We start from the raw sequence: 12,368 nt of genomic DNA, 5'->3' as shown, positions 1-12,368 counted from the left end.
GAGAGAGAAAAAAAAAGTTGGCGGCGAAAAGATCGGCGATCTAGTGGGCCGCGGGATCGCGGCGAGTTCGAAGATTTAGCAGAAACATCACGCCTCTTATCGGGAGTGTGCACGTCTATTAATAAAAGTAACGTGTCGCGGACCGCACTCGATCGTGAACCGTGTTCTGTGTCCGTGAAACGGATTGCGATACGCATCCGATATTGGTGTAGCTTTCACTTTTCGTAGGGGACACATCTGCCATCGTCGCCGCTGGTCTTTTAACGGGGAAGGATGTGACTATGAAGATACACCGGTACGGGTGTTAGATCGAAGTTAAATTGAACGAGTTGACAGGGGAACGTAAGTTGACAATTTTCGAAAGAATTTTTTTCTCTTTTCTTTTCTTTTTGTATTAATATTTCTTATTTAAGGTTAATCCAATGAAAATTCCGAGTCGGAGAGGAAACAATTTTTTTTTTTCTTTTGTAATTACGAATTTTGTATTCGTAATTCTTGCGTGAAATTTTTAGGGGGCAAATAAGGGAGGAATTTTTAATATTTTTGTCCATTTGAAAATGGAAAAAGATCAAACTTCATTATCTTTGAGGATCGATGGAAAAGTTTGTTCAAATTATTCTATTGTTCTACTTCACAATCGAAAAGATATTTTATCTCGATTTATAAAAAAAAAAACTTTTTATCGTATTTCTATTTTTCAAGTTTTCTCCCGTGGATTGAAACACACATTTCATCAAGTTACAGACACTTTCCTCTTTGTAAAATTCATAATATTCCGAATTTAAGTAAGATAAATCTACAAATCCAATTCATATATTATTTCAACAACAAAACGATAAATGTATATAATTTTTATAACACAGATTATCGAACGACAAGAAATATTATCACCATCATCATCATGAATTTATTCTGGGACCAAATTTCCATCGTTATCCTCCTTTTGCTATTCGCTGGACATCAAACGGAGGGGAATAGGACCGACGCGCAGCAAGATCTCGATTATCGATTGCCAAAAACTGTCATCCCTTCCAGTTACGAAATTTTACTGATGCCAAAATTGAAAGATGATTTCAAATTCGAAGGACGCGTGCACATCAACGCTACTATACAAAAATTGACCAACACCATAACGCTCCACTATAAGAAAATAGAGATATTGAAGTTGACGATCACGTGCAACAAAGAGTTGCAAGAGATCACGAATACAACGTACAACAACATAACCGAGAAATATGAGATTACGCTTAAAAACGATCTGATCGCGGAAACAAAAGTTTCGATTAATATTGCGTATAGAGGAAATCTTAGGGACGATATGATTGGATTTTACAGAAGCTCGTACTTCGATTACAAAGGAACTCTCAGGTAAAATTTTAAACCATGAAATGGTGTAACATAATATTTTTATTATTTTTATAACTTAAAACTTTCAAAATATAGATGAAGGGTAATTTGCATAGGTGATTGATATGAAAATTTTATGGATTTGTGATTTTCAGATTTGAGCCTTATTTTATTTTATAATTTTGTCAATTTATCAGAATAATTTGTGTGAAAAATAAAAATAAAACAAGTATTATATATTTGTAAATTAGAAAGATTGATTTGAAGGATTTTAAAAATCAAAATCTTTTAAAATTTTAGTTCTTGATACTTTTAGAGTATAAAGATTTGAGATCCTGTGAAATTTCAAATTTTTCTTTTTAAACGATTCAGGTGGCTCGCTTCCACGCAATTCCAAACAACACATGCAAGGCATGCTTTTCCTTGCTTCGACGAACCAAGCTTCAAGGCAAAATTTATAATCAGAATTTTGAGGCCAGCAGAATATACTTGCCTAAGCAATATGCAACTAAAGAGTAGCATAAAAGTGTGAGTAACTATATAGTTTGAAACACTAACATTAATAAAATATAATTAATAAACTTTTACCTGAAACGTTTTAAACGAACTAAAAATACAAAAGTATGTAAAAATAAAATTAGCGCGAAAAGATATTTTTTTGACTAAAATTAAAATAAATAAAAATTGGCAAATTGATTTTTAAATAAATGATTTAATAAATTTTTGCCAAATCGTCTGCAGAGAGCAAGGTTATTGGGACGAATTCCAGGAAAGCATCCCTATGTCGACCTACCTGGTAGCCTTCGTCATCTCGGAATTCGAGGCCGTCAAAATGGAGGGACGTGAAAACTTCAATGTCTGGGCCAGGCCAGACGCCATCGATCAGGCCAAATACGCTTTGACGATCGGCATACAAGGTCTCGAGCATCTCTCCAACCGTTTCCAACAAAATTATCAGCTTCCCAAGATGGACATGGTGGCCGTTCCCGATTTCTCAGCAGGCGCGATGGAGAATTGGGGCCTCATCACCTATCGTGAATCAAGATTGTTGTACGACAAGCCTACGAGTTCGGATATCGCGAAGCAAAGCATCGCCTCGGTGATCATCCACGAATTAACCCACATGTGGTTTGGAAACATGATCACGCCCGAATGGTGGAGCTACTTGTGGCTGAGCGAAGCGTTTGCCAGATACTTCCAATATTTCGCCACTGCACAGGTAAGGATATAGAGTGTTAGTTCTGATACAGGGCAGAGATTGATAATTGATAAAAAAGTAAGTTTTTCGTGAAGCTTTTTCTGCCACAAATATTTTCAATATCTTGCCAATATAGAATGATTAGAGAATATAGAATGTTATTCATAGTAGAGGATAGAGATTGATAAAAGAAATAAGTTTTTCATGAAGTTAAATAGTTCCAATATTTTGCCAGAAAAGTAGATTGATAATTGATAAAAAAGTAAAGTTGTGAGATATTTCCAATATTTTGACACTGTATAAGTAAGAATATGGGATATTATACGTGATGGAAGGCTGAGATTAATATATGGATAAGATGGATATATGTAAATTCAGATTTTGTATAAATATATAAAATTTTAATTTACAATTTCATATATATATATTTTTTAATAACTAATACTTTTTCGATGATTACGGTCAAATGGTTTCTGTTCGTGATACGTTTTCCAGGTGGAGAAAACGTGGAACATGGAGGAACAATTCCTCGTGGAACAACATCACACAGCTTATGCGTCCGATGGCATCGAGACTTCTCAACCTATGACCCGAGAAGTTAAAAATTTATCGCAAATTAGCAGTGTAGGAGACACGATTACTTATAACAAGGGAGCGAGTATTGTACGAATGATGAATCTCATTTTTGGATCCGAAGTGTTCGATGCCACCCTTCAAAATTATCTGATCGCGTAATGATAATTATTAATTTAATTTCATACAGGGGAATTATAATCAAAGTAAATTTGGATCTACAATATATTTTTTTATACCAATAAAAAGGCAAAAATTACATTGGACAGTTGAAAATATTTTAAGGGTGGGTTTTAAGTAATCATAAAATTGACAAATTTACAAATTTTTTGATCAACTGTTATATCGTTTCAAATTTAATATCGAAAAATTATTAAAAAAATTAAAAATATAATATTTTATAGACACGTAAACTTTTATCCACTTCTTCAACTATACTCAAAACGATTAAACCAAAAATTACATTAATCTCTTAAGTATAATAAAATAAATAATAATATAAGTATAATAAAATAATTTCTTCGATCACATTAATTTATATTCTCTGCAGTAACAAACACGCTAAAGTAGCGAAACCAGAAAATCTCTGGCTGGCACTGCAAAGGGAAATCAATCGTCGCCACAAACCACCGTACAACGTGTCCGTCGCCCCGATCATGACCACGTGGACAGAGCAACCCGGATTTCCGGTCGTAACCGTTGCCATCAAGAATGGCGTGGTCACATTGCAACAACAACGTTTCCTCCTCAGGAATCTCAAGTCCACACCTACGAACTTGAGGTGGTGTATACCGATCACATGGACCACTCAAGAAAATCCAAACTTCAACAGAATAAACGTGGAGTATTGGTTGCAAAATGAACGCGACACGATTAACATCAGTCAATCCTCGGGATGGGTGATATTTAACGTTCAAAGTGCTGGTGAGTATTATTAAAAAACGAAGATCGTCTCGAAATCTTTTCTTTTTCTCTAAAGAAAAAAAAATATATATATATATTTTCTTTGTGAATTAAACATAAAGAAGACATTCATTTAGAGAATATTAGATAAGAATATTGAGGGTGAGTTTTGAAGGATAGAAAAGTTAAACTGTTTTCTTTTTTTAAACCAAGGAATCAATTATTTAAGTTGAAAAGAATTTTGAGAGTGAGTTTCAGAGAGAGAAGAGAAATGCTGTCAAAAGCTATAAAAAACTAGTACAGATTTTTTTGTTTGTAACTTAAATAGTATACAAGAGTCAATTAGGGTGATAAAGATTTTAAAAATGAGTGTAGAAGGATAAAAGAGATACTGTTTCACTTTTTTTTACATGAAGTCACATCATTGAAACATTTTTTCATATCAAAGAATATTCTAGGAAAAATAAAACGATAAGAATTCACATTATTGAAGATTAATTTAAAAATTATTCAAATTAATTAATTTAAAAGAAACAGATTGTAATACTTTTATCTTTTCTCAATTAAACGTTCAAACACGTTTAATTAAATTTAAAAATGAAGATTGGTAACAATAGTGTAGTAGATACAAATGTTACAACGTATAAAGAGCTTTATCAACTATGTTTATTATACTTATCGTAGACCTGTTTTGTTTATGAAGTGTATGTCTGCCTAGAAACAGAACAATGAACACGACAAACAACATTCATCTATCTAACCAATGTTCAACAATCAACTGCACATTATTTTACATTGTTACTTATTTTTCTACATCTTATGTACATTTTTACTTCGTACGTGTTTATTTTGTCGATACGCCATTTCCAAGTGGCATCGTTCAAACGGGAAATATATTTACCAAAACTCATATGACGCCTTTTCACAAATACGATTTACCGTGTTAATTTTGAATAAATATAACAATCTTCAACGTATAAATGTTATAAATGATAACTTATCTATAGCTTGAGTATAAAGCACACGATTCGAGAGTTCAATGATAAAGAATTTGATTTAACGATAAGCAAGCAAAATAGATTTGGAATTTAATGAGAGACGCAAATTTTATTATTTTTTGAAATTTAAATTTGCAGTTTTTGAACCAAAACATATATATATATGTATGATAATTGTCCTGAAATTTTTCATTAAGAGAATTTCACTGTCTTCAATTCATTTTCATTCTTTTATTTTTTATCTAATATTTTTTATTTTTTTTTTTTTTTTACATAAAATAAAATTATTACGAGAAACGAGAAATGATATTTCATTAGATCATGATGTTATAGATTGTTGCAAGTGTCTTGATATCGTTTGCATTATAAAAAAAAAAAAATACAAAAAAATCTAATCATGAGCTTCTTTTATTCTCAATAAATCCCACATTCTGAATATTGTCAATATTTTTTCTTATAATTTAGACATATCTTGATATAACGACACTTTGTATTTTTAAATCCATTTCATTTTCTATACTTGAAACTTATTTTTATTATATATATATCATTAATGCAACTGATCATTTATTTTTATGTAATTAAAATGTTATTATGTTAGAAATGATTGTTTAACTATTTAATTAATACTTCTCAAATCTCTCAAATATCGTTTCACTAATCGAAATTTCCAGGTTTCTATCGAGTGAATTATGATAACGAGTCCTGGTATCGTATTATCAAAGTTCTGAACAGCAAAAATTACGCGGACATACACGTTCTTAACAGAGCCGCCATAGTCGACGATTTATTAAATTTAGCTAGAACTGGTTTCCTTCCTTATCGAACCGCCTTCGATGGCCTGCAATATCTTAAACGAGAAAATAATTATTTGCCGTTCAAAGCTGCGTTCTCGGCTCTCATGTATCTCGATCAACGATTTTCTGGACTGGATCAATATTATAAGCATTTAAAGGTTCGTTAAACTTAACATATTACATATATATCTGCACAAAGATATTTGGTTGTAAGAAAATTTTTTTCGATCATTCGTTATTTATCTTGCTGATTGCACGATTCGAGAAAACGCACAATTTCTGATTTATTTTTTATTAATTTAATCAGAACATTTAACTTTTAAATAATTTAAATTTTAATTTTTTAAATATAAGAGATACACAGTTTGATTTATAGAGACATTTAATTTTTTATCAACTAATGATATTAGAAAAATTATGTATATTTTACAAAATTTTCTTATTTTGTTTTTAACAAAAAAGTGCATTTTGATTTGATCTTCAGTCTCTCGATTGAAAAATAATTTTTGTAGGAATTTGTCCTTCTCATTATCGAGGATACGTACAAACGTGTCGGATACGTGGATCGTCCAATAGACGATAGATTAACAGTGTTATTGAGAAGCGAATTGAACAAATGGGCATGCAACTATGGCCACAAAAGCTGCGTGCAAATTTTCACCAAAATGTTTAGAAATTGGAAAGAGGATAATATAACGTAAGCATTTTGCAACTGATCGATAATATTGAACAAACTTATCTGTTTTAATAAATGAAAAGAAGGAAGGGAGGGAAAAAATAATTCATCGTATCTTTTCCTATTTCGTTACAATTTTCATGTTCCAGAATTGATCCAAACCAACGACCTGTCGCGTACTGCATGGGTATAAAATATGGAACGACGGAAGACTGGGAATTCTTATGGAAACAGTATTACGATTCGAATTCCGTGATTGAACAAACGGTTATATTGGAAGCTCTCGGTTGTACCCAGAATACTGTACTTTTGGAAAAGTAAGAACGTGATCACGAAAATTTGGAAAAAAAAATTCAAACTAAAAGAATAAAAAAGTGGATTTAGATATTCTTTTCTATTATTAGACTACGAATATTTATGCAAAATTTAAAATATCGAAAATATACTATACGTTATGATTCGAAGAAATTTGAAAAGTGGAGCAATTTAAATTAAAATTTAATTTTAATTTAATTATATATATTTACATACGCAAGATTTATAATTTGATCGTCACATTGTTTCAGATATCTATTGTACGCGCTCAAGAATTTCACGGAAAGCAGAATTCGAATGCAGGACAATTCCGCCGTATTCTCCGCAGTCTACAGTTCCAGCGTGTTTGGCGCGGAATTCGTGCTCAATTTCGTTGAGAAATATCAAGCTGAAATGACGAAATTGTACGTCCCAAAGCAATTCAATCTCCAATTTTCTTTTTAAATTCTTTGAAGCTTAAAGCTTAATCTAAATTTTTGAAAATCTGCACGAAACAAAATTTTAATTCTAACGCGTTAGATGACTATGATCGATGACTTTAATTCCCTTTCCATTGATTTAAGATTCAAAAATTAGATCTCATTTCTCATTACACTTTAACTTTAATTCCTTTTTTCCTCGTTAACAAACTAGTTACAACGGAACGGACACGATTTCGAGCATCCTCTCGTTAGCCTCGAAACGTTTCTCGACCCAGAGATCGGTGGACAAATTCGAAAATTTGATCAAGGGGCACGAGACAGAATTCAAGAATAACTTGGACTCGTTGAACAACGCCCTCCAGATAGCTAAATACGAATTGTTGTGGGCGAAGAATTACTCGATACCGATTACGTCGTGGTTAATCTCGTTTAACAAAGATCACCACGAGAGCAAAATGGAGTATAGGCTGCCTGCGAGCGTAAAGCCAACGTCGTACGAGGTCTGGATACAAACCGATGTAAATGAGTTAGATAATTTTACGTTCTCTGGAACTGTATCGATTAACGCGATCGTTGAAGGGAAAACGCAGAATATCACTTTACATTCGTCGGGGTTAGATCACAGTGATGTTCTCGTGCATGTAAGAAACGAAACGGTCGCGATTAGCAGAATAGAAATAATTGAAAAATACGATTTCATGGTCATCGTGCTCAACGAAGAGTTGCAAGTCGGGCAGAATGTACTCGTCAAGATAGGATTCACGGGACATCTGAACGAAGAGATGCGTGGATTTTACAGAAGCTCTTACGTAGACGGTAATGGTAAAACGAGGTGAGGAATTTCATAATTTTTTTTTTCTTGTACTTGTTTAAAGAAATACACACGTTTAAAGTGATTGACAATTATGTAATGTGATTTCTAATGATTAATGATTGAAAATTAATTGTAAAATTAATTTCTATTTAAATATAAGTCTAATTTTTTTGACATTATTCGTATATACATGACAATATTTTTATGTTATAGATTGATCACAGCGAATTTATAATAAGCGATGTGTTATAAGTTTATTACAATTGAATATTATTTATGTAACAGATGGTTAGCTGCCACGCACATGGAGCCAGTTGGAGCTCGAAAGATGTTCCAGTGTTTCGATGAACCAGCATTAAAAGCGACTTTCAAATTAAAGGTTACCGTGCCAAAGAATTTTAACGCGGTCAGCAATATGCCGATTGATAAGGAGTTAAATCAGTACGTAATTATTCTTTCTTGAATCTTATTGTTTTATATTCTGTTTAGAGACAAACATTTGAAATTCTTCATCCTTTTTACTCGATATTCTAAAATTATTCGAGAAAATAAAATTTCTTGAAAAAATACATATATATATATATTTTGTTTTATATTCGTTAAAGAATTGTTATCTTAAGAATTACTTTTCATTGAAAGATATCGCATGGAAGAATAACTGTCCGATAATTATTCTCATTCTCTAATATCCATTAATATGAAAACTCTCAAGGACAATTTTCCAGAATTCCATTGTCAAATGAATAATTTTATGATCATTCGATGGCTATTCACAATAGACTCGATTGAAAATTTATTGGATTTTGTACAGGGGCGAAAGGAAAGAAATCAGTTTCGAGAAAACGCCGAAAATGTCGACATACTTGTTCGCCCTGGTCGTTTCCGACTTCGCGTGGTTGAACGACAGCATTTTTGGAGTTTGGGCAAGGCGAGACGCGATCGAGGATGGACGATATGCCCTGTCCGTGATGAACGGCCTCGTTAATTTCTACGAGAAGGCGTTGGGCATCGCTTATCAACTGCCTAAACTCGACATGGTAGCACTGCCTGACTTCGTGTCGGGCGCAATGGAGAATTGGGGCCTGTTGACTTACAAGGAGAGGAACGTGTTGTACAATCACCAATTATCGAGCACCGCGTCGAAACAGAGCATAATAAACGTGATATCGCACGAAATCTCTCATCAATGGTTTGGAAATCTCGTGAGTCCACAGTGGTGGAAGTATTTGTGGTTGAACGAGGGTTTCGCAAGATATTTCCAATACTTCGCAACTAAAAATGTAAATATGTCAGGTTCTATGTCATAAGAAATTATATATTTTATTTTCGATTGTTCTCGATAAGTAAATTTTTGAAAATTTTTCGTTAAGAATGATTTCGATTTATATAATTGTTCTTTTTGATAAATTTAAGAGCGAGAATATAATTTCTGAATATTTAATTCCTAGTATATTTTAGGGAATTAATTTTTTCCACGAGAAGAAGGATTTACGAAAGAAGTAACTTGATTTTTGAAAATTAATGATTATATTAAAATTCTTTCGTTCTTTGATATTTATATTTTATAAGAGAGAGCCTAAGAGGTTTATCAGCATTTATAGAAAAAAAATTCTGTGTTTAAGAGCGGTAGAAGATTATTAATTAATAATACTTTTTTAGGAGGAACCAACTTGGTCTTTGGAATCTCAGTTTATCGTGGAACAGGTTCATTCGGCTTTCGAGGCAGACAGTTCAGCATCCACACACGCTATGACCCACGATGTCTACAGTCCAACAGAAATTAGAGGAATATTCGATTCGATATCTTACGCTAAGTCCGCTAGCGTGATAAGAATGATAGAGAAAGTATTGGGTCGCGAGGAATTCTTCGAGGCTCTTGGAAATTACTTAAAGAAACGGTAAAGTTTAACTTAAAATTAAGAATTTTCATTAACTCCTATTTGATTGTTATTATTCACTTTTTTAAACTTATCAATTTCTATTTTTTATCATTTTTTAATAACTTAGTTTTGTACCATAAATTATTTAAATAATAATTACCTTTAATCTATTTCAAACTTTAATTTAAAATTATTTTACATAAATTAAAAAATATAATTTACTAAGAATAAAAATTATATTGTTTTGAATCATTGAATAAAATCAATGAAAATAATAAATGTTCTAAATAATTTGTAAAATAATGAATCCAAAAATCAAAATCAATGAAAATAATAAACGTTCTAAATAATTTGTAAAGTAATGAATCTATCAGATACTGTTATATTTATATGTTTCTTTCCATATTTTATGATAATTATTACAGGCAATATGACGTAGCTACGCCAGAGGATCTGTTTGAGGCGTTCAAAGAAAAAGTAACCAATCAAACAATTAAAAACTTGTTCCTCACCATCATGAATAATTGGACCACTCAACCCGGATATCCTGTCCTTTACGTTACCTTACAAAACAATCGTATGGAACTCAGACAAGACAGATTCTTCTTGAATCCGAATGACAGATCGCCTCAAACCACTTGGTATATACCTATCAGTTGGACCAACCTGAACAATCCAAATTTCACTGACACGAAGCCAAAACTTTGGTTCAATGTTACCCAAGATAGCGTTGAATTGCCAAGTAAAAATCTTTATTTATTGAACGTGCAACAATCAGGTGAGTGAAAATGAACAATGCAGAATATCTGTAAATTTTTAATCTACTGCAAACATATAAAATTTCGAGAATATATATATTTTTTTGAGAACAATTGAAATTCTATTCTCAGCTCTCTTAAATTAACAATATTAATTTTCATCTGTTTAATGAAAACAAATATTTCAGGATATTATCGCGTAAACTACGATTACAAAACTTGGCAAGATATAATCGATTTCTTAAAGAGCGATAAATACTCGACGATACACGAAATCAATCGTGCAGCCTTAATCGATGATTTGTTAAATCTTGGCAGAGCGGAGCAATTGAATTACAGTGTCGTTTTAAACGCGACACAGTATCTGGTCAATGAAACGAATTACATACCGTGGCGAGCATTTTTCAACGGTTTGACTTACATACAGAAACAATTGGAGCAAAAGGATAATTACAATGCGTTCGTAGTATGTATTGAGAAATAATTCGAATACATTGTTTCTATAAGCGTATCTATTATCAGATTGTTTATTTCGATCCTTCATTTATTAAGCAATTGAAATGAGATCGTTTCATCGATGCCTTACTTTATTTTCTTCTCTCTTCTCTCTTAAGATTAATTTACAATTGCTTAATAAATTTAATAAACAAGTTTCGATCGAAATTCTCGTATAGCAACTTTTGTGTTTGTTTTGTTAGAATCGATCCTCCAAAGTTATTCCACGAATATAATTATATATTACGTGTAATATAATTGCTGTATATTAATACAAAACAATACAGACATAATACAAAACATAACTCTGTTTGTATGAAATAATGAGTAATGATGAAGTATTTAAATTATTACATTGTAAAAATGATTTAATTATATTGCAGCGATACATGACCTCACTTTTAACACCGATATACAACAAGCTTGGATTTAAGGATAAATCAAATGATGATCACGTCACGTTGTTGTTCAGATCGCACGTTCGTAAATGGGCATGCAAATTTAACGTAACAGACTGCAAGGCGCAAGCTTTATCTCACTTCGATACTTCAAACAACGGTGCAGAGTTAGTATTCTTTATTAAGTATTTTCTTTATTAAACGTGTCTTTTTATATAACAAAAGAACTCAATTAAATTTAATTATATAAAATTGTTAATCCATTAGATCCGTTAGATTAATTACTTTTATAATTTAAGCAAAAAAGAAATTAACATTTTAATCATTTAATTTAAAAAATAAGATAATAATTATTTGTGAATACTTATTATATTTAATATTTATATTTTATAGACTTGAAGCTAATATTCGTGGTGTATCTTACTGCACGGTCGCTGAACAGAATGATAGACAATTGTGGGATCGTTTATGGGAACTTTACACACAATCGACGTTTTCCGCGATAAAATCAATAATTCTTCAATCTCTACCCTGCGCCACCGAAGATGTCCTCCTCAATGAGTAAGATTACGTTCATTTACATAAACGTAAATAATAATTGATATCCTATTACATTTTGTTTAACGATAATTATATATTCTTCTATTTGTTCTAAAGTCTGCTCCAAAAGGCGATTACGAAGAATTCGGGAATACGATTCGAAGATCGTTCGAGCGTGTTCACTTCCGTTATCAATTCGAGCCCGGAAGGGGTTGAAAGCGTGATAGATTTCGTTCGAGAAAATTATGATAAAA

The 12,368-nt window shown here is 31.9% G+C and overlaps 1 protein-coding gene across 1 annotated transcript in view; it reads left to right on the top strand.

The window, feature by feature from the left end:
- Positions 1 to 25: 25 nt before the first annotated feature.
- Positions 26 to 12,368, top strand: part of LOC102677530 (putative aminopeptidase-2) — a 19,181-nt gene continuing 6,838 nt past the window's right edge. The window contains exons 1-19 of the mRNA XM_006618613.2: positions 26 to 342; positions 864 to 1,368; positions 1,720 to 1,875; positions 2,089 to 2,566; positions 3,041 to 3,276; positions 3,669 to 4,042; positions 5,694 to 5,974; positions 6,329 to 6,513; positions 6,642 to 6,809; positions 7,059 to 7,211; positions 7,441 to 8,061; positions 8,329 to 8,484; positions 8,855 to 9,323; positions 9,703 to 9,941; positions 10,349 to 10,701; positions 10,870 to 11,147; positions 11,560 to 11,741; positions 11,968 to 12,135; positions 12,232 to 12,368. Of these exons, the coding sequence (XP_006618676.1) occupies positions 902 to 1,368; positions 1,720 to 1,875; positions 2,089 to 2,566; positions 3,041 to 3,276; positions 3,669 to 4,042; positions 5,694 to 5,974; positions 6,329 to 6,513; positions 6,642 to 6,809; positions 7,059 to 7,211; positions 7,441 to 8,061; positions 8,329 to 8,484; positions 8,855 to 9,323; positions 9,703 to 9,941; positions 10,349 to 10,701; positions 10,870 to 11,147; positions 11,560 to 11,741; positions 11,968 to 12,135; positions 12,232 to 12,368 (5,101 nt within the window). The 5' untranslated portion in view covers positions 26 to 342; positions 864 to 901. The remainder of the gene's footprint in view (positions 343 to 863; positions 1,369 to 1,719; positions 1,876 to 2,088; positions 2,567 to 3,040; positions 3,277 to 3,668; positions 4,043 to 5,693; positions 5,975 to 6,328; positions 6,514 to 6,641; positions 6,810 to 7,058; positions 7,212 to 7,440; positions 8,062 to 8,328; positions 8,485 to 8,854; positions 9,324 to 9,702; positions 9,942 to 10,348; positions 10,702 to 10,869; positions 11,148 to 11,559; positions 11,742 to 11,967; positions 12,136 to 12,231) is intronic.

Source organism: Apis dorsata, unplaced genomic scaffold, assembly GCF_000469605.1.
Source record: "Apis dorsata unplaced genomic scaffold, Apis dorsata 1.3 scaffold_365, whole genome shotgun sequence".
In the NCBI taxonomy this organism is placed as follows: domain Eukaryota; kingdom Metazoa; phylum Arthropoda; class Insecta; order Hymenoptera; family Apidae; genus Apis; species Apis dorsata.
The sequence above is the reverse complement of the archived record's forward strand: the minus strand, read 5'-3'. Positions and strand labels throughout refer to the sequence as shown.